The sequence below is a fragment of the Eumetopias jubatus genome, unplaced genomic scaffold (genome assembly GCF_037043125.1).
Source record: "Eumetopias jubatus isolate StellerSeaLion01/CBP00866 unplaced genomic scaffold, mEumJub1_p1.0 scaffold_9, whole genome shotgun sequence".
Lineage (NCBI taxonomy): Eukaryota > Metazoa > Chordata > Mammalia > Carnivora > Otariidae > Eumetopias > Eumetopias jubatus.
The window spans coordinates 119,973,441-119,998,912 of record NW_028274815.1 but is presented as its reverse complement, the minus strand read 5'-3'; the positions used below and the strand labels follow the sequence as shown (position 1 = coordinate 119,998,912).

The 25,472-nt window shown below is 46.1% G+C and overlaps 1 protein-coding gene across 2 annotated transcripts in view; it reads right to left on the bottom strand.

The window, feature by feature from the left end:
* The window catches only part of PPP1R16B (protein phosphatase 1 regulatory subunit 16B), an 89,735-nt gene that overhangs the window by 42,074 nt on the left and 22,189 nt on the right, over window positions 1–25,472 (bottom strand). For both annotated transcript variants that reach the window (XM_028121860.2, XM_028121861.2), the window contains exon 2: window positions 21,593–21,956. In XM_028121860.2, coding sequence (XP_027977661.1) covers window positions 21,593–21,842 — 250 coding nt within the window. In that variant the 5' untranslated portion in view covers window positions 21,843–21,956. The remainder of the gene's footprint in view (window positions 1–21,592; window positions 21,957–25,472) is intronic.

The following is a 25,472-nucleotide window of genomic DNA, read 5'->3' as shown; positions in this document are numbered from 1 at the left end:
TGAAGCTAGGCCCCACACACTCCCCACCCTGGTGCCTGTGTTTGGGTCACTGACCAAGGTCTTAACCTCCAACGTCCCAGCCCACCTCAATGGACATTGCACTCCTCTCTGGAGAGGTGGCTCCTCCCCCGGCTACCCCACAATGCCAGGCTCAGAGGTCCGGGGGGGTGCTTGGGGGCGGGCGGGCATGGCCATGGATCATGGCTGGTTCAGGGTCAAGGCATCTGGGGCTGCAAGCCCAGCTCATGGGCAGGGCCTAGCAGAAACTGCTGAGTTCATCAATGAGAACAGAAGGAACCAGCCCAAAGAAAGTCCAAACAGGAGGCAAAAGGGGCATCTTGGGGGTTAAAGATTACCAGCTAGAAGGCCCGGGTTGAGGGGCAGAGCTCAGACAAGGCCTTCAACAGAAGCCAAGAGCCATGGCCCAGATATATGCTGGGGATACCCTTTTTTTTTTTTTAAGATTTTTATTTATTTATTTGACAGAGAGAGAGAGATAGCGAGAGCAGGAACACAAGCAGGGGGAGCGGGAGAGAGAGAGGCAGGCCTCCCGCGGAGCAGGGAGCCCGATGCGGGGCTCGATCCCAGGACCCTGGGATCATGACCTGAGCCAAAGGCAGACGCTTAACGACTGGGCCACCCAGGCGCCCCTATGCTGGGGATATCCTAACAGTACTAAAAGACTGTGTTTCTCAGGGGCTTGCTATGTGCCAGAAGTCTGCCCATGCAGGGGACATACATTTCCTTATTTAAATCTTGCAGCATCCTGTCAGTGTCTCCATCTTACAGATGGTAAAATGGAGGCTGAGAGAGATGGAGTGACTTGCTCAAGGCCACAAGAGAGTCAGAACTGGACCCCAGGCCCGGCTGACTGCCAAGTCCTTGCTCTCCACCATTTGCTAATCTGCTTCTTGACTCATGGGAAAATCTCACACAGTGCACGCATGGGGGCCCGCCAGGCTGCTGGGGCTTCACTGAGCCTTGGCTTCAGATGTGACTCAATTGCCCTGGCCTATGAGCTCCCCGGGACCAGTGCTCAACACCATCCTGCTGCCAGAGCTGGCTGCCTGTGCCCTGTGGATACCCCCAGGCTCCGGGGCCTGACCAGTAGGGATGCCATGAGGATCAGCCTCCCGGCTGTACCCACAGCAGACAGTGATGAGTCAGGCCCCAGGGAGGACGTGGAGGACTTCGTAAATCAAAGGAAGCTGGCTGAAGCTGGAACTTCCAGTGGAGCGTACCCTGAGACCCCCGGGGGCAGTGGCTGCTGTCTGGCCAAGGCTCCAGTTTGCTGGGGGGTTTGCAAGCTGAGGGAGGGGCTGGCTCTCTGCGGGACAAGTGGGGAGATGTGAAGAGGCTGTCGGTGGAGGGTATGAGAGCAAGGACTGACAGAGAAGGCCGGGAGACTGGCACAGGGAACTGAACTGGACGGCAGGGCGCGCTGACCAGGCACTGCTGGGTTACAGTCCTCTCCCCTGTCTCTCTACAAAGCTGTCAGTGCCACCTTCCCACTGAGAAAGCACAACAGCCACGGTGCCCCTGGCACTGCTCCGGCAGGTCCCTTGTGCGAGGTGTAGGAGGTCCTTATCGGCTGAAGAAGTCCCATGACCCTCTCCGTCCCACATACAGTCTGACCTCTGATTGCCACAAAGGGGGGCAGCTTAGTGTGGAGATGAGGGCACGAGTCCAAATGTCTGAGTTCAGTTCCCAGGTCTGCCCCTAACTCGCTGTGTGACTTCGGGCAAGTTACTTTACCTCTTTGTGCATATGTTTCCACAACTGCAGAAACCAGGTAAGCACAGAACCTCTCATAAGGTGTTAGGATTCAATGGGGTGAATATTTATGAAGCACTTTAAATGTCTGGCACATAGCAAGTGCTACTAAGCTGGATGCCACTTGAAGGAGAAGGGACTATGAGTCAAGGGCAACAGTATATAAAGCAAAGCTTCCTCACACTTACTCCAAACCTAAGCAAAGGCTGCTGACCAGGACCACCGGCACACAGTGGGTACTCCAGAAATGGTTGGCTGCTAGGGCAGAAGCTGCTATGTGTTCACCAAACCCTGCTTCCTTATCCTCCTGGGCACGTAGCTAGAATTGCCTGTCCCCACCTCCCTTGTAAAGGTGGGGCCATAGTCTGGGTCCTGGTCAGTGGAATGTGGGCAGGACTGGCAGAGGTATAACTCTGTGTAACCCTCCCTTGCAATCCCACACACTCTCCATTCCTGGCCTGAACGGACAGGACCTGGGGGTCTAGAGTTGTACTGCCCAATATGGTGACTACAAGCCATTTGCGGCCACGGACACTTGAAAGGTGCCCAGTCCGAACTGTGTCAACACACACTGGATTTCAAAGGCTTCTATTAAAAAACCCCAGACTGTAAGGTATTTCATTAGTAAGTTTTTATATTGATTGCATGTTGAAATAATATTTTGGATATACTGGTTTGAATAAAATATATTATTAAATTTATTAAAATTAATTTCACCTGTTTGTTTTTATCTTTTTGAATGTGACTACTAGGACATTGAAAATTACATATGTGACTTGCTTTATATTTCTGTTGGATGATGTAGAGTGCAGAATCATAGATGGAAGGAGCCTAGGTACAAGGTCACTGCATGGAGGAATCACCGAAGAGGACCTTTCAGAGTTGTACAACCATCACCACAATCCATTTTAGAACACTTCAGCACCCCAAAAAGAAACCCCATGCCCATTAGCAGTCATTCCCCATTCCCTACCTGCACCTCCAGCCCCAGGTAACCCATAAACACCCACGTTGGATGGTTATGTGAGCAAGAGATAAACTTCAAAATGTCACAGCAATTACCACCTTGTTACAAAGATGGCCACAAATTGTGACCAACGAACTCCTGCCATCAGGAGATGGGGTCTTCATCCCTCCTCCTGAAAACTTAGTGGGCTTTGTGATTCTTCCAAAACTCAAGATATAGGCAGCTTCAACTTCCTGGATCCTGGAACATGTACTCTGGGAGCCCTGAGCTACCACGTAAGAAGTCTGACTGTGCCAAGGTTGCCATGTTGGACAGGCCACGTGGAGAGAGAGATGCCCAGCCAGCTCCAAGATGCCCCAGGCCCCACTATGTACGTCATCCTAGCTAAGGCCCCAGCACAGATGAAATTTCCCTGCTGTGCTCTACCTGAATTCTGACCCCTGAGAGATAACAATAAAATGGTGCTTGTTTAAGCCACTAAGTTTTGGAGTGGTTTTTGTTACATGGCAAAAGAGACTCAATACCCCTCCCTGGTAATACAGCTCCCCTCCTCATTTCTACTTCCTTACACCTTTCTGGGTCAGTTCAGGGATTTGGTCAACAAGCTCCCTGCCCTCTGCATGGTTCTGCAGACCCCAATCACAGCCTCCCTGCTCAAATCTTACAGTGCAAAGAGGGTGGCGGCTAGCAGGCCCATTTCATTTACCCAGAAGATCAGTTTGGTCTTCCCCTCTGCCTCCATTTCTTTTCCTCTCCACCAGAAAGTTTTCAAAGACCAGGATTCTCCTCCAAAAATGATCCATTCTTAGTCTGCCAGGATCTGGGGATCCCAGAGCTCTTCCAATCAACAATGGACTTCCCTTTGGTGTAGCCAGACCTTGGGGATACCCTCCTAGTTTTAGACTACCTTTGTGTCCTCCCCGGGGACTCCTTACCAGCTTCTCCAGATTGCAAGGAACCCCCCACAATATCAAAGAAGCTGGTCCTCTGGCCCAATAGCACAAAGAGCCTGCTATGAACCGAACTGTCCCCCTCAAATTTATACGTTGAAACCTTAACCCCCAGTGTGATTGCATTAGGAGATGGTGCCTTGAGGAGGTCATTAGGTTTAAATGTGGTCATGAGGGTGGGGCCTTTGTGATGAGATAAGTGGCCTTAGAAGGAAGGACACCAGAGGGTTTGCTTATTCTCTCTCTCATGTAAGAACACAGTGAGGAGGCCATCCATAAACCAGGAGGATGATTCTCACCAGAAACTGACCATGCTGGCTCCTTGATCTTGGACTTTCAGCCTCCAGACACGTGGGAAATACATTTTTATCGTTCAAGCCACCTGGTCTGTGGTATTTTTCTATGACAACCCGAGCTGACTAAGACAGAGCCCTAGTGCCTGGCTGAGATCTCCAAGCCATGGCCACCCTAGAAAGACCTGGGGGATTTTGGCTCCCATTGGGTCTGCCCTGGGAGACACCTCGGTCAAGGCAATAATCAGTCACTGAGTGCCATGAGTCAGAAGCTGTTTATTAGCCAGAGCACACCAAGACCAGAATATACTTGCCAAAAATGGAGTTTTAAGAAATCTACAGAGTTGTGTGGGCTTTATGAATATATTTTCAGCTGCAGAGAAAAAGATGGTGTATTTGACATGTCCTCAAACCTACTTACTGATCCATCTGTATAAAATCCAACCCCCTCCATTAATTAGAGCTTAACCTTAAGCTTCTTTTAGTGAAAAACAATTTTACCAACCAAGAGCCTCTGGAGTGAATGGCTTATCTTGGAATCAGCAGCTTATTCAATAAGGCACAACGTCACCTATGACAACGAGATTGCATTGCTTTCATGAAATAAGGAGAACAGTCAGGCTCTTCAGGACCCAAATGTAAATCCTTTTTGAATTAAAACAATTTTCTGAAGCCTGAAGTTATTGCCATATAATGTTTTGCAAGCACCTGGAGTCAGAAAGTGTTTTGAAAACGTTAGCGGGGCATGTCCCTTGACATGGCATCTGTCCTAAGACATGCTGGAAGGGACAGAAGAGAGAAGGACAAACAGCCTAAGCCCAGGAGCTTTCTATTCCTATGGCTCAGCCTATGCAGATGATGGAAATTCACAACGGACTATAAATGTCTAAGTGCAAATGAGGTCTGATTGCCAGTGGTGGGTACACCCTGGGGAAGACTGGTTCTAAATTGTGACTTTATCTAACAGACCTCCTTGGGGATGGGTTTGGAACACAGCTAACAGGCAGCCGCACCCACCGCAGGTGGGGGTCATGGGCACTTGGCTTGTTTCTCAGGCTCCTCACTCGCACAGGATACTCTACCTGAGCCCTCACTTCTGGATCAGACCTGGCTAAGTGCTCTTAAAGGGTGAATGGGGAGGACTGGGCTTTTGAAGAGGGGAAAATCCTCCATATGGGTGTAATCCATGACTGTAGCATAAGGCTTAGAGTACAGACAGTGCTCGCTCTGCTTCTCCCCTGGCCAAGGGACTAGACCTAAGCCTCAGTTAATGCACCTGTAAAGTGGGGCTCTCAATAATACTTATTTTATGGAGTTGTCAAAAGGCTGAAATGAGACGATGCATGGAAAAACTTATAGCACAGTGCCTGGCACATAGTGTCCAATGAAAACTGGCAGACAGAATGATGATGATGCTGGGCCAGTGGGGGTTCACATGTGGACTCCGATGGGACATCTGGCAGGCAACCTCACCCACCTTCTCAGGGGCTGAAAGAAGAGAGAACCCCTTCCTGAAGGGAAGAAACTCACCCAGCCACATAGCACCCACCCACCACTGCCATAACATCAGCCTTAATCTTGGAAAGCTTTACCCCACTAGTTTGTAGCAGCCTAGATTCAAGCTCATGGATACACACTTGGGAGTTTCTTTCTCACCAGCAAGACCGAAGAAAGTGGCAAAATGGAGGCACTTGGAGCAGAGCAGAATGACCCCCTGGTCTGGGACTGGTCTGGGACTCTTTTACTGTCCCACTGCAGGTCTGGGACTCTTTTACTGTCCCACTGCAGTTAAGTCCCACATTGTGCCTTACCATCATTATCCAGTTACTTTTCTATTCTCCAACTAGTCCTTCATTGCCCAGCTACTTCCTCTCTCCAACTACTTTCCCATTACCTTAGCTGTTCCTTCACTATCCGACTCTGTGCCACCCACTCAGATGATCACTCATCGCCCAGTTAGTTACTCGGCCCCTCCCCAGCTTCTCTCGCATCTTTGTATTATCTAGAGTTCACACCAGTTTGGAACAATCAAGGGAATCTTGGCTTTAGTCAGGACAAATATGTCTTGGTCTATATATACATATCTCTGCAGGAAATTATGTTTTCCTGAACCAAGCAGCTGATGTTTAGAAATGCAATGTTTCCTGCTTATTATCTGTGAGGCCTTTGGTCTGGGCTACTGGGAGTGGAAAGGCAGAGCCTACATGGTATAGGGCATGGAACACTGGCAGGCAGAGCCAGGGGTCCCAGCCACACGGGAGGACCCTGGCGGGTTGGATAGCATGGTCCTGGAGCCGCTCTCCTGGTTCCAGATGTGATGCTAAGACTAGAGGCTCCTTCCCCTCACCAGGGCCCTGCCCACACCATCCCTGCAGTTTGGGGTGCTCTCTCCTAAAAGCCAGGAGAGCTTCATTATGGATCTGATTAAATCATAAGGAATCTCATCCCAGGCTTGCCAGAAAACAAGTTATTTTCAGCATCCGTGGGCAGCAAATGAAGAAGAAAGTCATGAGCCGGAAGGAATGACTGTGTAGAAACCTTGCCCATTCAGAGGAAGGTTGGCCACCATGTCTCTTTGAGAAAATGTTAGGTGCCAAGGAACTTAGGAGAAGTTTTGTGAAATAATCTAGGGTATTTCCTTTTAATGACAAGGGAATGGATCATATTAACTCCAAAAGGTTAGAGAAAGCCATTTACAGAAGCTAATGAGGGTCGTTCCAAAGAGCTTTTATAATTATAGATGGATTTTGAACTTTATGGCTCAAGCCAAACAAAACATGTATTTGTGGCTGTCTTGAGAGATGACACATGAAACCAGGAGATCCCAGGCACCTCGAGTTCTACAGTCTCAGTAAATAGTCTGACAGAAGTTCTTCAGGGGGGCAGACCCTTTCACTTTAGGGAGTCTGAAAGGACTCCCTCATGCAAGCAGGCTTTAGGTGTTCCATCATGTGGGGTGGCCAAAACCTTTCATTTCCCACTGGCTTGCAATGAAAATTGCTGTAACATGTTTTCATTTTCATACTAAAGTGTAAATGACTACAATCAGGATATTCTTATATGAATGACTAATAGACAGGCTGGCACTCAGTAAACGGAGATAGAAGAAATGGGGTAGTTATGGCAGTCGGGGTGAGTGGAAGAAGGATTAGAAAGAAAACAGAAGAGATGTTAACCTTGCTGCTGGCCCACCATAACTGAGGCTAGTGGTGGATGATAGTAATAGCCACTTAGGCTATATTTGCTGGCCAGACTTTATCTCTATGAATCGTCACTGCCCCTACCCCTACAGTCACGATTCTCTCCACTTTACAGATGAGGAATCTAAGTACAAAGAGACTGTCATTCACCCAAGGCCACAAAATGAAGATTAAAACTTAGTTTTGTCTGACTCCATACTAACTCTCAAGGTCCATCACCTCTCTGCAAAGCTTCCCAACCTTTCCAACTAGGGCCCCACTTTGATTCAGTTTTCCCTATGCCATCCATGTTTTGAAAAATTTTTATCTATTGAACACACTGCATTTGTGAACTAATAATTCGTTCCATCTGGCTGATGATTATTTTTCTGCTCCTGCTTCTGTTTCAACATTGATCCAGACTTTAACCCCAATTACTGAGGGTTCAACAGAATATTATGAAATCACATAAATCACTGTCGTGGCTTTGCAGTTAATAAGCAATAAAATTAAATAAGCATAAGAACCATTCCCCAGTGCTCAATTCTGACTGCCACATGGTTTTGGAGTCAATGCAAATCATATACTTGACATGCTCAACCCAGGGTCTGGGGTCCCACAGGGTTCAGCCCACCTGGTACAATCCCAGACACTGCAGGTATATCAACAGCCAATCACAGCATCTGACCAAAACAATATGCCCAGGGTTATCACACTGGGTTGCTAGAATTCTGGTCTAAAGCAAAGCAAAGTCTAGAGTATCTGGTAGATTGTAACAGTAAGAGCCCCACTGAATCAGGCCTTTCAGTACCTATGCACATGGTACTAGAAGGCATGTATAGGCTCCTCCAGCATTGATGATGAGTTTGGCCACGTGACTTACTTTGGCCAATGAGACATCAGCAAACATGATGCAGGCAAAGGGCCAGATACATGCTTGGGCACTGGAGCTTGCTTTCTTGAAACCCTGAGCCCACTATGCTGGAGGAAGCCCAGCCGAGAAGACCACATGGAGAGAGAATCCCAGCCATCCCAGCGGAGGCCAGACACTGGCTGACCCAGCAAATACCCACAACCTCATACTGAGCCCAGGCAGGACCAGCAGAAGTGCCTAGCCAATCCAAAGAAACACTGAGAAGTAAGTCGTTCTGAGCCACTGTTTCAGGGTGGTTTGTTATGCAACAATAGGCAGCCAATTCAGCACAGTTCCTGAGGATGACTCACCTGAAGAACTGCCGTTACTACCTTTGCGGTGCCCAGGGAATTGGGGGTCCTTATGCCAAAAAGCCTGTGTCCTCAGGTTTCTCTTGAAGGATTGGGAACACTGACTCCTCCATCAGGGTTTGGGCTTCATTTAGCTTTTCATGTGTAAAGGGCGAAGGCACCACTCCCTCTCCCCGACTTAGTAGATTTTGTATCTCTTCTCTTAGTTTTCACCTCTGTTCTGGACACAACTGCCTCCACCAAGTGGCAGACAAGAGGATGGGGCGGTGGGGTCAGCTCTGTTTGTTGGCACAAACACAGGATGAATGGATGTACTAGACGATTTAGTACTTTGAGCAGATTCTGGAACATTCTCCTATTTGCTAAACCCCAGTCTTCCTCCCCAGGGTTAGTTAATGACTTTGGCCTTGGTGATTGTTTTAGAAGGGCTTAGGATTTGTTCACTGAAAGAGCCTCTGAGGGCACCTGGGTGGCTCAGTTGGTTAAGCGACTGCCTTCGGCTCGGGTCATGATCCTGGAGCCCCGGGATCGAGTCCCGCATTGGGCTCCCTGCTCAGCGGGGAGCCTGCTTCTCCCTCTGACCCTCCCCCCCTCTCATGTACTCTCTCTCTCTCATTCTCGCTCTCACAAATAGGTAAATAAATCTTTAAAAAAAAAAAAGAAAGAAAGAGCCTCTGAGTTCCTCTGATAGAAATACATCTTCTCACTCCATTATAAAGGAAACAGTGGTTCCTAGAAGCCAAGCAAGAATAAGTCATTCCCCAAATATCTCAACTACCTCCTCAACAGGGTCACTAGACTGAGAAATGTTAAAGATATGGACTTTCTGGATTCCAGTGAGCATTTGACAAGCCTCTCACATATCTCCTTAGGTGGGGAAGGGAAATGCTGGCTGGGTGTCATGGTGTTTTGGGTTTGAAGAGGTTCCAGGAGAGTTCCAGTTGGCTGAGTCCCCCAGGATGGCATCCCATTGGTGACTGACCATGGCTTACCATGACTGACTGTGGTTTACCTACCACAAGTGGTTTCTTCGCCCCAGAGTAGTTCCATACAATCTGAGCCTAGGAGGCTGCTGAATAAAACCACAACACAGTTTCACCTGAGAAAAGGAATTGTCTTACATGCCAGAATTTCACTTAAGCATGGTCGACTCCTTCTGCGCCTGTAGGCAGACCTGTTGGGAAGCCAAGTTATGATCAGAGGATTGCAAGGAGATACATAACCATCACATTAATGGCATTATGTCAAGATGGGTTGAAGTCTCTTTTTCCATAATCACAATGCCCTTAGCAAGGGGATGGTCATCTTCAAAGTTGTTGGTCACATTGTCCTCTCCCCTGGATAGTATTTAGACGGCCTCACTCGTCAATGATCTCCTAGCCTCCTTTTCTAGGCATCTGTTCTTGACAAGGCTCTCTTTATAACATTATCCACTCTTCAGCATATTAATACTGTGCTCTCTTCAAACTGACTTTGCTAGACTGTGAGCTCCATTATGGCCTGAGCCAGTCTCCTGTTCACTACTGGGCCACTGGTGCTGCTCTGAAGATGTTCAGACTGTGTTCCATGGATGTCTGTGCATGAAATTCTACTCTGATCCCTTATATGTTTTGTTATAATTTAATCCTCAGAGAGAAAACTTCTTCCAAGTTTATGTAGGACAGGAAGGCTCTTTTTTTATAGGAAACTCTTGCAATTGTCCTCACATACCTACAAAACATACCTACAAAACTACAAAAACAGTATAGTTAAATGCCTTTCAGTTGAACAACTATCCCTTATGAGTAATGATTGACTGGATACATTAATAAGGAGAAGGCCTCTGGGGTTGTGCCCTAGGCTCTGTCTTTGGCCAATGCCTATTCGACATTTTTATCAGGGATCTGGAAAGGGTCCAAGACTGTGTTGTCTGATACAGGGCCCCTAGGCTAGGGGGAGCCAGATCAGGCTTCGGTGACTTAAGCAGGTGACTGCTTAAATGATTTTATATTAAAGAAAATCAAAATTTCAGTTCCTTAGTCTCCTAGTCACATTTTAAAGGCTCAAGAGCCACATGTGACTAGCAGCTACCATAATGGATGGTGCATTTCCAACATCAGAAAAAGTTCTTAAAAAGAAAAAAAAAAGAAAAAGTTCTACTGAACAACTCTGGAGTAGAAGGCAAGTGTTGATTGCATTTGTGAATGGCATGGAATAGAAGCTCGAGATTACTATTTCATCTGAGATGCACATATTTCATTATGGCCTGCCCATCATCCATTTTTCCTCCTTCTGGTAACTGCATCCCAATTGCCCTTGGGGCCGGTACAACACATCTCCAAGTGTCAGCCCATGTGTTTTGGGAGGAGCTGACTTCAGGGGTGGGCATATGCCTCAGATCAGATCAATCATAGCATTGCATCCCTGCTCCAGCCCTTGTGATTGGCTCAGAGGTAGGCATCTGAGCCAATGAGATTCAATTCTGGGACTTGCCGAACCTGGCAGACTGTTGGAAAGAGAAATTATTCCTAATGAAGTTACTGAAAGTATAGAATATACACTTCGAGCTGCTAACAGTGATCAGAGACAATTTTTGGTAGCCCCCTGGATCCACATGGGCTTCAGTTAGTTTGAGTTGGATTTCCTGTCACTGGTAACACAGAAATCTGTGTTATCATTCAAAGTCCAAATCATTTGAGCAGGTGGATAATGGGCTCAAATTCAACAAGATCAATTTAGGGTCTCGACTTCAGGGCTGAAAATCACCTGTGTGTCCAGGACGGCTTCTGGGGTGCCAGTGATGTTCTGTTTTTCAATCTGAGTGAGTACGGGTTACAGAGGCACCTGCGACATGTGAAAGTGGAACCCATTTTATGCCCTTTTCTGTATGAAGAACGTACTTCAACAGATTGTTTGTTTGTTTTTAATCACTTGCGTAAGAACAGTATGGGGAAGATGTAAGTTCACTAATGGGACACCCACTTGGGGGTTTCGGTTTCTTATAAACTCCAGATGAGTCAACAGTGGCGGTCCAAAAAGCCAATGGAAATTTGGGCCATACTAACTGACAAACTCAACCAGAATGAGGAAACCGACAGTTCCATTCACCCTAGGGGGAGCCAGATCAGGCTTTGGAAAAGTTGTTCACGAATCTCAAATCACTTCTTATAAAAGTCAGCAAAAGGAACAGGAGTTGTTGGCCTAGAGAGAAGAGGTGGGAGGTTAGGTTATGGGCATGACAGCCTCACTGAAACACCGGAATGAACAGACGACCTTATCATCTGCAGATAATGTCATTCTCTGTACGAAAACCCTGAAAGAACCCACTGAAAAAACGAGACAGTAAAATGTCTTTCTACAAAGTTAATATATAAAAACTTAAGGCCTTCCTTTCAAGAAATAAACAGGACTTACATGATAAAAAATAAAATAAAATTACAAAACAAAACAAAAATCCCATAAGGACAACAACAACAACAAAAACCTTGCAGCTTTCCCAAAGGACTTCAAAGAATAGTTGCCCAGCAGAGACGTGTGCCATTTGCCTGCTTAGAAAAACTCATGACACAGATATCTGTTGGCCCCAAATTAGTTTTTTAAATTGTGGTAAAATGTACAGAAGATAAGATTTATCATATTAACCACTTCTTGCTGTACAGCTGAGTGGCATTAATTACATTCCCATTGTTGTGCGACCATCACCAGCATCCATCTCCAACTTTTTTCATCTTTCCAAATGGAAGCTCTACAGCCATTAGACAATAACTTCCCTTTCTCCCCTCCCTCTGGTCCCTGGCTAAATTTTGGGAGGTGGTTTTGTTTTTTCATTTTTGTCACTCTTTTATGGCGGTAAAATATGCATAAAATTTACCATCTTAATCATTCTTAAGAGTACAGTTCAGTGGTATTATTATTATATACAATATATAATACCTATATATATCATAATAATATTATGAACATCATTATATTCATAATGCCGTGTGCTGTGCGACCATCATAGCCATCCGTCTCCAGAATTCCTTTCATCTTGTAAAACCAAAACTCTATACCCATTTATAATATTAATTAATTTTGGAGGAATCTATTTTTGAGCTCTGGAGGGAACACTTGACCAAAAGTTCTTATGTAACCAAGAACATAACCAAGAACATTTTGCAAAAGAAGAGCAATTTGAGAAAGGACTCATTCTATCATACACTAAGCCACATTAGAAATCTGGGATCAAAACCGTGTGTAACTGGCACAGAAACAGATCGTTGGAACACAATAAACAGCTTGGAAAGTTACCCTTTTTCACAGATGAGGCTCAGGAGGATGAGCATGGCATCGCAAACTCACAGGGAAGGGAAGGAAGCTGGATGACTGGAAATGCTTTGGAAACAAAATGGAGATAGACAGATTTTCACTGACTACACTAAAGTGAATTCCAGAAAAATTACATGTTTACTTTATTTACATAAGGCCACAAAAATCTAGAAGAGCACGGAGGTTAATATACATTACTGGATGAGGAAACGCTTTAGAGCAAGAGTGAGCAAAATTTTTCTGTAAAGGGCGAGAGTAAATATTTTCATCTTTACAGGTTATATGGTCTCTATGGCAACTACCTGACCCTGTTGCTGTGGTGGGGAGGCAGTCATAGACAATATGTAAATGGCTAGGCGTGGCTGTATTCCAATAAAACTTTATTTACAAAAACAGATGGTGGCAAGATTTGGCCTTCAAGCCATAGTTTTAGAGGGATAAAAGCCCTGTTTTTAAGGGATAAAAGCAAAGAACAAAATAATGAAGGGGGGGAAGTGAATATCGTTAGATTTAACTACATGAAAATGATCTATAAACAAAATGGTAAAGCAAACACACACATACACATATGCGTGCACACACACACGCGCACACACATACACACATGCACACGCGCGTGCGCGCGCACACACACGCACGCACACATGCGCGCGTGCACACACACACACACACACACAGAGTCTGCAGAAAGCATGTGCACCATACAGGACAACAACCCACATCCTCCCCTCCATTTTCATGTTCTCTCTGTCTCTTCTCCCCCTTCTCTCCTAAGTCACAAACATTACCCAATCATTGAAGTCAATAAGAAAAAGAAACTAGTAGAAAAAAATGGACCCAAAAAATAGACAACTCAGAGAAATAAAGAAACGAATGCCCAGGAAGATTATGAACAGGTATTCAACCTTAAACTTCTCCGTTACACGTGAATTAAGACAACAGGACTATCTCCCATATATTGAATCTATCAGCAACTTTACGCTTTCTGTGTCATCCAGCAGTGTCAATGAGCAAGGCAGAGGTGAGGCAGGCCTGGTACACAGGCTGGGGGGCGTTGCAAACTGACCAAATAAGCAATTTCTACCAAAGCCTTATAGATGTTTATATCTCAAAACTATGAGCCTCAAGGAATCTACCCAAAGTAAATAATCAAACCCATGACCAAATACTTTAATACAGTGATAATCACCACCACCAGCATAATTTATAGTAGCAAAAATTGGAAACAACCTGAAAATCCAATAGGAGGTCATCATTAACAATCTCTTTTGCAAAGATTATATTAATACAATATAATACAATATAAAACTGTCCACCTCTAAGCCACATCTGGCTCAGCTGATAGATCTTTCTTCTAAAAATGGTTCCCTCCCTAGGGTTCTGAGATGCCACACCGCCCTAGTTGCCTTTCTTCCACCCTGGCAGATGATTATTGGTCTCCTTTGTTTTCTTCTTCTTGGCTCAACACGGAGCTACCGAGGTACCCCGGGGTTTCTCTTGGTCTGTGTCCTTTGCTCGATCTACCTTGCTATTACTACGGGAGAGAAGCCATTAAGGTTCTTCCATGTCTTTAATGAAGTGTTATCTCATCGTGGCTTTGATCTGCATTTCCCTAGTGATTAATGATGTTGAGCATCTTTTCATATACCTGTTGGCCATCTGTATGTCTTCTTTGGGAAAATGTCTATTCAGGTATTCTGCCCATTTTTAATTGGATTATTTGGGTTTTTTTGTTATTGAGTTGTATGAGTTCCTTATATCTTTTGGATATTAACCCCCTATCTGATATATAGTTGGCAAATACTTTCTCCTATTCTGTACTTTGCTTCTTCTTTTGCTGACCATTCTTTTTGCTGTGCAGAAGCTTTTGGGTTTGACATAGGCCCACCTGTTAATTTTTTTCCTTTTGTTGCTTGTGCTTTTGGTGTAATAGCCAAAAAAAAAAAAAAAAAAGTGACCTAATATTTTCTAACAGATAATACATTACCTTTAAAAGAAGAAAAGAAAGTAGACATGGGTTAAAAAACCTTTCAAAATGCAAGACCACCAATGGATTTTAATGTAGCAAAGAAAAGCAAAAAATCGATATGGTTTCAAATTCCACATTGAGACTAACCTTCAAAAAGCTACCACCTGTTGAATTTGGTTGCAATATCAAAGGATATCCACAATGATCTGAAAAAGCAATTAAAATATTCCTCTTTTTTCCAATGACATATCTGTGTGGGTAAGATCTTCTTCATTTACTTTAACCAAAATAACATATCACGACATATTGAATGCAGAAGCAGATAAGAGAATCCAGCTATCTTCTTTTAAGCAAAGTATAAAACAAGGCTACTCTATATTTTTTGTCTTGAAAAATATTAGTATTTTTCCTAAAAATATTTATGTTCACATGTGTGGTAGTTCTAGAACATGTCCACAAATTCTCCTCGCTTCAAGAGATGGAGCCTGATTCCTCTGCCCTTGAGTGTGAGCTAGACTTCGTGAATCGTTTCTAATGAATAGAATATGGCAGAAGTGATGATATATGACTTAAAAGTCTAGGTCATAAAAGGCAATATGGTTTCCTCCTTACTCGATCTCTTGGATCACTCACTCTGAAGAAAGCCAGCCACCATGTTCAGAAGACACTCAAGTGGCCCCATGAAGAGGCTCATACGGCAAGAATCCGAGGCCTCCTGCCAAGAGCCATGTGAGCGTGCCATCTTGGAGGCAGATTCTCCAGCCCCATTAAATCATGAGGTAATTGCAATCTTATGAGAGATCCTGAGCTAGAACCACCCAGGCCACATGGCCCCTGGATTCTTGATCCACAGAAACTGTGTGAAACAGTAAACGTTTATTGTTTTAAGCTGCTAAATTCTGAGTTCCTCTGCTATGCAGCAAATAGATAACTAGTACAACAGATAATGGCTTTATTTTTATGCTTTAATGAGTAGATATTTTTTAATTCCACAGTCTTAATTTCTAATATGATAAATATCAATACAGAACCCAGTGAAACAAAAGCTCTTAAGAGTTCTCAGTTTTTAACCATATAAAGGGGCCTTGAGACCAAAAAGGTTGAGGACTAAGGCCCTAAGCTCTTTGGAAACTACGCCTTTATTAAACTTTTCTCCATTTCTTTCCTATCAGGACCCTGAGTAATAGAACAATACCAAAACATTATCAGTAGTTGCTGCTGTTCACTTTGAGTGTATCCGTGATTTTATTTTCTTAATGTTTTTTTCCTGTACTTTAACAAGGGCGAATGATTTTTATAATGAAGAGAAAAGAAACTTCCCTTTTCAAAATCACCAGACGTGAAAGTCAGACCTATGTTTCCTTTGGATGAGTCGACAGTTTAAGCACGACATACAGAGCCCGGGTGTGCGCCAGTACACCTGCGACCCAGGGAGCAGTCTGCAGGGCGCGTGGTGAGTGAGGGTCCGGTAGTCACCGCCCCCACCCCCACAGCCTCAGCCAGAATAGCTCTTTCACCCTTTTTACATATTGAGTTTCTGCATAATTTCACAGAAAGAAAAGTTTCCACTGCTGGAAAAAAAAAAAGTTTGAAAACCTTTACCATGAGAATAACAGTTGAAGAGTTAAAATTAGGCTATAGAAGAATCACTCAAACTTTTTTGGGAATGTGAACAGAGTTTCCATAAAGAAAATCCTGCACATTCGGAGAGAAGAACAGAAGCCCTGACAACTTAACAAATGTTGGGTGGTTTCAACGGAGGCTGGCTCATGTGGCCGTGGAAAGAGGTTACACCTCGGGATGAAGAGCTTATCCAGGGGAACCCCCCACCCCACCCCCCAGGGCCAAGGGCCTAAGAGGCTGGCAGGATCAGCAGGGCCTTCAGGCCCCAAGAGATAGATCAGAATCACAAGTGAGTGGCTCTCTCATCCAAAGCAGGAGGTGCCGGGTCCACCTGGCAGTTAAAAGCACAGGCTTCAGAGACATCAGATGTGGGTTTGAGTCCCAGGTCTGACACCAAAAACCTATGAGATCCTTGGCAGGTGACATAGCCTCTCAGAGTTTCGATGTCCTCATCTGTCAAATGAGGTTTGAGAGTGCAAAATGGTGCCGCCCTTTTGGAAAACAGGTTAGCAGCTTCCTAAATGTTAAACCCAAATCTGCTGTATGACCCAGCAATTCCAGTCCTAGGTAACCACTCAAGAGAAATAAAAACATAAGTGCAAACAAAGACTTACCACAAAAGGAAGCAATCCAAATCTGAATGGATAAATGAAATGTGGCATATCCATACAAAAGAATACTATAGGGCAATAAAAGAAATGAAATCCTGACTCATGCCACAACTTGAACGCACCATGGGAACATAACTCCAAATGAAAGAAGTCAATCGCAAAAGATCACATAGTGGATGAGTCCATGTAAGTGGAATGTTCCAGAAAAGGCAAGGGTATAGAGGCAGAATGCAGGTTAGTGGTTGCCTAGGGCTAGGGGGCAGGGGTGGGAATCAGGAGTGACTACAAATGGGCACAAAGTTTCTCTTGGGGGTGATGGAACGTTCAAAAATTGGGTTGTGGTGATGGGTGCACAGCTCTGTAAATTTACTGAAAATCACTGAGTTGCACACTTAAAATGGGCAAATTTTGTGATATGCCAATTAAACCTCAATAGAGCTATTTTTAAAAAATGAGATCTGACTCCCCGCAGAGGGTCGTTATGAGGATTAACTGAGATAACTTTTGATACAAAGTAAGCACTCTGTAAATAACAGTAACAATGACAATCAGTATATACGGGCAGTATAGGTTATGTAAGTGTAGACCATAGATGATGCAGAAGAGCTACAATTTATAGCACTTAAATCTACTCCTTAGCATACCACTTCAACATCCGTAAACTCATTTTAACCCCACGACAACTTTCTGAGGCAGTTGTATTATATCCCCCTCATTTTCACAGATGGGGAAACTGAGACCCCGAGAAGTTGAGTAAATTTGCTGACGTTCCACAGCTAGTACGTGGCAGAGCTGGGACTTGAATCCTGGAGAACTAGCTCCAGAGTTCATGCTCCTCGCCATGACACTGCACTGCCTCCCGGGAAACATCGGCTGTGTACTGTGTTACTGCTCTAACTAGTGATGGGGTGGCGTGCAGAAAAGGTTCACAGACTGCTCCCCAAGAAGGTCACTCAAGACCCAACCCCTAGGGTTATAGGAATCAGGAGAAAGAGTGTTCCAGACAGAGGGAACTGCGTATGCAAAGGTGGGGAGGTATGAGAACACAGGGCATACGGGAAGAAGCTGGAGTTGGAGATGGCTGGAGTATGGGGTGATGCTGGGCAGGGGGCACAAGAGGGTGGGGGTCACTTTTCAGAGAGCTGTCACATTTAGGGTCTTGCCTCATTCTTGTCACACCCCCTTGAGGACAAGATTCAAAACTCCATTTTACATGGGGCGCCTAGGTGGCTCAGTCGTTAAGCATCTGCCTTCGGCTCAGGTCATGATCCCAGGCAGGTCCAAGACCAAGGAGGGTCCCTGGTGCACGGATGTTAGCCTGAAGACAATGCGGTGCCGGAGAAGGAAGTACAGTGAGTCCCTCTCCAGTGCTGCCTTTCGCTGGGTCGACTCACATTGCCCTGGCAGGTGGAGGAGGTTGACTCAGCCACTGCTGTGAGCTCAAGGGAGCGGGGGAGCTGACACCCCCATTCCCATCCCGCTGCGAGCTAACGCCCCTGCAGCCTCCCCAACACCAGCTCCGCCAGCACACAGAAACCATCCCCACCAGCTGGGAGCAGCGGGCTCTGTCATGCTGCCAAGATGCTGAGCATAGCCTGGCCAGACTGCCTGCTGACTGATGCAAGTGGCACACCCCAGCCCAAGCCCAGCCGCCTGTGGACCGCAGGGGGGCCTCTCACCCCACCCTACAGCTTGCCACAGTGCACACTGCTCTCGCCTCCACCCTCATTTGGCTGTCCCAAGGCTAGGGACCTGCCGAAGGGGGCAGCACTTTACTCACTCAAATTTAATACACATACCCTTGCAACCAACTCTTCCATTTTCCCACATCTGTCCTTGATCAACATCTACCCGTGTGCACAAAATGTTCACTTGGGCAAAAGCAAAACTACTGATAAAACCTCCATGCCCTTCACTAAGGAACCAGTTCAAAACTTCTGCTGAATCCATACTACGGAATACTATGCAGCAATTAAAAAGAATACTACAGCTCTATTATTCCACGGTACTGGCATTGAAAGCACCTCCAAGGTACCTTGTTGGGTGAGAGAGAAAAAAAAGAAAAGAAAGAAAACTGCAGAATAATGTATCCAGCATGTCATCACTTATGTAAAAACAAAACAAAAATTAAAAAACCCCAACTAGACCCTGTTTCTCCAAGTGGACAAATACACAGACAAATAAGAAAAATGCCTGGAAGGAAACACATCAAACTCACAGAGAGAAAGAAGGGTGGAGGGAGGGACTTTTTACTCTGTATGCTTCTGTGTTGATTTTTACAAGAACGTGTTTGTGTATATTTGGGTTCTTAAAAACAAAGTGTGTTAAAATGGTCACCACCCTGGTGCAGCATTCAGGGTCACTTTTCAGAGAGCTGTCACATTTAGGGTCTTGTCTCATTCTTGTCACACCCCCTTGAGGACAAGTTTCAAAACTCCATTTTACCCAGGGCGCCTGGGTGGCTCAGTCATTACACATCTACCTTTGGCTCGGGTCATGATCCCAGGGTCCTGGGATCGAGCCCCGCATCGGGCTCCCTGCTCAGCAGGGAGTCTTCTTCTCCCTCTCCCACTCCCCCTGCTTGCGTTCCCTCTCTCGCTGTCTCTCTCTCTGTCAAATAAATATATAAAATCTTTAAAACAAACAAACAAACTCCATTTTACAGATTAAGAAGGTGGACCCAGAGCAGTGAAACAAGCCACTCAAGGTCACATGCAAGGCCGAGGGGGCCTGCAGTCCTGGACCCATGCCCAGCGCTCCTTCTCACCAGTCTGTGTGGGAGGCCGGCTGGGTGTGGGGCCCACGCCAGGGCTGGGGAGGCACCGACATTCTGGATCAGCTGTCAGCCAGCTCACAGAGTCCCTTCAGGGAGGGGAACAGGGCTTTGTCAGGGAAGGAGGGAGGAAAAGATGAGTGGCAAAGAAGAGCTGATGAACTGCCGCCCACAACACAAATTAGACATCATTGATGTGCCACCCACTGAGCAGGATGGGTCTGCCACGTCACCCAGCACCTCCTGTGGGAAGGAGCCTCGCAGGGCCAGTCCCCCGAGCCCGACATTTCATGCCTCTCTCCGGGGGGCTGCTCACCCCAGGCTCTCAGCTGCGCTCTTTCCAGCTGAGTAGTTCTGGGAATGCTTCTGTTCCATTCCCAGAGCACTTTGTAACCAAGGCAGAAGGGGAATTGTGCTTCTCAGAGGGTGCTAGAACCTGAGGAACAATGTGCATAAAACCCAACCCTCTAGTGGCAGCAACTGCCATCCCTCTCTTGATGACTGCGTTAGCACATGTCTGGAGGGTGTGCGGAGGCAGGAGGCCAGAGGGACCCAGGAAACACGGCTAGCAAGCCTCTCCGGGGACAGCCAGAAAGGCCTCCTATACCGGGAGGGGACTGGAGGCTGCTGAGGGGAACACAGGACACACACACAAACCTCAGCTGCGCAGTGACCCCTCAGAGCATCCTCAGAGAAGAGAGCTTTGGTCAAATCATGGATCCTCCAATCATTGATATCACGGGAAACAAACCTACAAGGCCATGAGGCCAGTGATAAGACCTTGGATCCTGTGGTTCCTGGTCCCAGCTCCGCCACCTTGGTCAAGGTTCTGAACCTCTCTGGGTCTCAGTTTCCCCATCTGTAAAATGGGTGTTTATTATACCTGCCTCTGGGGTATCATGGTATCTGGATCAGGGGACATATAATAACATAATTAAGTAAAATGTAACAAGTACAGGGTATCCATAAGGTCTGAAAACAGATTATATGAGTGGGTATTTGCATTTGTGCTTATTAGTTTGCTTTATAGAGTGAAAATGTCCTAGACAGCATTGTGTATATTCCTCTGTTTCCAGAGTTTATGGACACATATAAACAATTGTATACATATATATATGATATTATACAAATGTTATACATATACAAATGTGTATATAAACATACATTCATTCTATAAATATAATGAAATATAGGAATCATGTAATAAAATAAAACATACTAATAACCACTCACAAGAGTACAAAGGACCACACATATCCAATAACTTAGCGGTATTAACTAATTCAATGCTCGCAGCAAGCCCTTGAGGCGGATACTAGCATTTATCCCCATTTTACAGAGGTGGAAACTAAGGTATAGGGAGCCCAAGTGACTTGCCTACTTGCCAGAGTCACCCCGGAGAATAACCGGCAAAATCAGTGTGAGAAGCGAGGGCAGGCTCATGCAGGCCTGTGCTAGTAACTAGGGCCCTACAGCATCCAGGGCCGCCGCCGAGGCCCAGTACAACCCGACCGCATACGTAGCGCCCGGCACGGGTGGCCTGGCTCAGAGCAGGGGCTTAAGAAATGCCAGATCCTCCGAGTAGTGAGCTCTTGGAGGAGCAAGACAAGATCCCATTTGTTCGCCACATCTAGAATAATCGTGCGCAAGAATTGCGATGTTGGTGGGAGGGAAGGAAAATGAATGTGATGTTCATTAGCCAAAGGCTAGAATTCTCATTTCCAAAAAAAAAAAAAAAAGTCGAAGATCAATTCAGAGCCCCACCTCGGAACATGCCCTTCCCAGGACACGCGGGCCCGCCCGAACCGGGGAGACCGGCCAGGCCCGGCCAGCACCCCTCCTCTGCGGCGCAGACCCCGGGGGCCCAGCTCTCCCCACCCCCGCCGCCCTGCGCCGGGCAGGAGGCACCCAGGGCCGCGCCGACCGGGGGCAGAGGGGCCTACCTTCCTCGGCATCATTCCTCAGGGAGGCCTCCAGCAGGGCCACGCTGGCCTCGAAGGACACCTTCTTCCGCCGGCCGCCCGCGCTGCGCTTCCGCTCGTGCTTGCGTTTGCGGTGCTGCAGGTCCTGCTCGTACTGCGCCCACTTCTTCAGCTGTTGGGCCCGGCGCTTCTGGGCGGCGCGCAGCCGCTCCAGCGTGGGCACCTTCTCCAGCAGCTGCAGCTCCGTCAGCAGGTCCACGTGGCTGGCCATGGCCTTGGCGCCTCCCCACACCCTGGCGGGGGGCTAGCGCGGCGGGCTAGCGCGGGGCGCCGGGTGCCGGGGCGGCGCGGGGGCTCCTGCGGGGCTGGGGCCTCATGGTGGGGCCTGTGCGGGGAGAGAGACACAGATGGACACGCTGGTCAGGCTCGCAATTCCCATCTGAGGGTGGTACTCGCCCCGTGTTCCAAACACTTGCTTTTTCTATTAAATTCTTTTTCTTTTCTTTTTTTTAATTGAGATAGAATCGACCTATATAACCTTGCGTAAGCCTAAGGCATACAAAGTGTTGATCTGATACATTTATCTATTGCAATATGATTATCACCGTAGCCTTAGCTAACACCTCCATCATGCCACAAAATTATTAATTGGGGGAGTTTACATTGTTATTTCATATAACGTTGTTATATTGTTATAACATATAAGGGGCTTGTTATATTATTATAACATATAAGGGCTTTATTGTTATTTTTAAAGGAACTAATGCCATATTTTAAATTTCTCAGTATTAATTTATTATGTGGTAAATATTGACAGACACCATCCACATAAACAAAAGCTCTTGGGTATCCTTAATTTTAAGAGTATAAAGGGGTCCTAAGACCAAAAAGTTTGGTAATTGCTGAACTACTGAGACCTAGAAAATCTGGGGAAGTTTTCTTCTTTAGATGACCTTAAAATTTTTTTTTAAATCACATTTTTTGCTCTCATAGACTCCCGGACAACATGAAGTCAACCAGATTTCAGTCCGATGCTAACTGGTCCCTGTCTTCATTCAGCGCCGACCCTGTGGACTCTCAGACACACAGGGAAAGGGTCTTGGAACAATCACTTGAAACTCTTTAAGCCTGTTTTCCCACCTGTAAAATATTGTCTCCACCTTCCAGAATTAATAGGAATAAAAAGAGCTGACCAAAAAAAGTTATACACCTAATAACAGAGAGAAACAGCTTGGAGGGAAAAAAGCAGGGACATGTAAACCCAGCTCATCTGGGACCCCACAGGCAAGGCTGGTGGAGAGTTGTGGGGTGTTGGGCAAGAGAAAGACTGGCACAGGTCTGCGTTTGGGTAAATACGGAAATGCCTGCTGGTCCCCAGGGGTCAGGATAGCTCTAGACTTCAAGAAGTGACTGCTGATCTTCTGGGTTCCCTGCTTCACTCTCGGACTGCCCATCCTCCAGAGGCTAACGACCAGGATTCGGCGTAAGACCCCTGGGAGGTCAGATTGCGTCAGATTGTTCTTCAGGTCCCTCCCGGCTCTGAGACTGGAGGGCAAACAAGCAAATGGGGAAGGGGTTGGCTTGACCATGCTCAGAGGGCAAAGGTCCTCGGGGTCGGAGTGAACCCGACTTCAAAAGTAAACATAAGCCAAAGGCAAAGCTCAGCAAAAAAACAAAAACAAAAAACAAGCCAACCGCCTTTGGTTGCTTTTATTTTGTTTTGTTGTGGATACCTTGTAATGCTTTTTAAATGAATTAATTATACTTTTTATTTTGAGATCATTGTAGATTCACATGCAGTTGTAGCAAATAATATGCAACCTTTACCTAGTTTATCCCCATGATAACATCCTGCAAAACTATGCTCAGTAGCATGACCAGGAACCTGATCCTGATACAACCTATCAGTCTATTCAGAATTCCCTGGTTTTACATGTACGCCTTTGTGTGTGTGTGTGTTTAGTTTAACACAATTTCATCGTATGTGTAGGTTCGTGTGTCCACCACCACAGTCAAGATACAAACAGCTCCATCACACAAGGATTCCCTAACTCCCCTCTCTCCAAGCACTCTTGTCCTTCCCCTGGGCAATCAACTGACCCCCATCTCTAGAACTGTATCACTTCGAAAATGTTATATAAATAGAACCAGATAGTAGGTAACCTTTTGGGATTGACTTTTTCACTCAGCATCATTCCCTTGAGATTCATCCAAATTGTTGTGTGTATCCATAGTCCATTCTCTTCATTGCCAAGTAGTATTCCATTGTATGAACGTACCACAGTTTGCTTAACCTTTCACTCACTGCAGAACGTCTGGGCTGTTTCCAGTTTGGGGCCATTACCTTCATGTGCAGGCTTCGTGTGAATATAAGTGTTCACTTCTTTGGAGTAAATGCCCAAGAGCACAACTGCAGGATCGTTTGGTAATTATATGATTAGTTTTATAAAAAACTGTCAAACTCTCTTTCCTAGAGTGACTGTACCATTTTTCATTCCCACCAGCAATGTATGAGTGATCCAGTTTGTCTGCCAGCATTTGGTGGTATCACTGCTTTTGCATTTTAGCCATTTAGACAGATATTTTGGTTGCCTTTTTAAAAAGTAAGGAGTTCGAAAGAGTTGAATTCCCAACCACATCATATCATGACAGACCTCATTGGGAGCTAGTGGATCACATAGTTACTTCTTCCCACTTCCTCAAGTGATCTAACATCTAATGAACACCTGCTCTGTGACAAGCCCTGATTCAGAGATGGATCAGGGACTAGCTCTGCCATCTAGGAAACCTCTGTCTGTCTGTCTATCTATCAGTGTATCTATAAATTCTTTTTATCCTCTTGACAATCTAATGAGGTAGGTACTATCATCATCCCCATTTCACAGAGAAGGAAACTGAGGCACAGAGAGATTAAGCAGTTTACCCAACATCATGTCATAGCTAGAAAATGGAAGGGCCAGTCTGCCTGAGGTGATGAGGAAAGTTCTCCAGAGTAGGGGACAACTGATTTGAATCTGAAACGATGAGTAGGAGTTTGCCAGATGAAAAGGACAGACATGGGCTGAGAGGGAGCTTGCCAATGTTCAAAGGCAGGCAGAGGGGCTGATCATCATGGAAGGAATTCCAGGAACCGACACCCACTCCAGGAACCGACACCCACAAACATGGCTTGAGGAGGATGGGGCTGCTCAGCCTAGAAAGAACAGAAGTCTCCGGGGCAGCGGTGAGCAGTATGTGACTAGGGGCCAGACTTAACCAGGAAGCCCCCAGGTGCACACCACGTTTGGCTGGTTTGTTGGTTGGGCTTTGGACCACACCATGTTTTATAATATAGTAATGTATTGCTAACATTTAAAACTTGAAGCTTTAATACCCGAAATCAGATGTTCAGGTTTTCCTAGACCATCTCAGCACCTGGCCACGCCGGGCTCCTATGGTAACAATCTGCAGATATGGAGCAGGACTGTCCCGTTCAGGTGGGGACACTACCACCCCCATTACCCCACCTGACCTCCTTCACTAATTGGCATCACTTGTTAGCTCCTGTGGTCACCTGAGTTTGCAAGCCCTGTCTTAAGCAGAATGAGACAGCATTCTGCAAATATCCAGAAAGAAAGAGAAGAAAGTCTATGTATCTCCCCACTGAAGAACAGGCCCTGGGTGCAGGGGAGCAGTGCTGTGCACCAGAAAGACAGACACCCAGCCTCCAGAGCAGTCCAGCAAGCAAGTCAGCAAGGTGCTTGTGGTCTCAGGAGGTGGCAGATTCTCCATCACGCACCAGAGAACACCATTTCCACTTTTGCCAGATCGGTCTGAGTATTCTGTGAGATCACTTTGGGCCCTAACATTCTGCATACAGTTACTCCTTTTTGCACTATTGAGTGTTTACTGATCACCTACT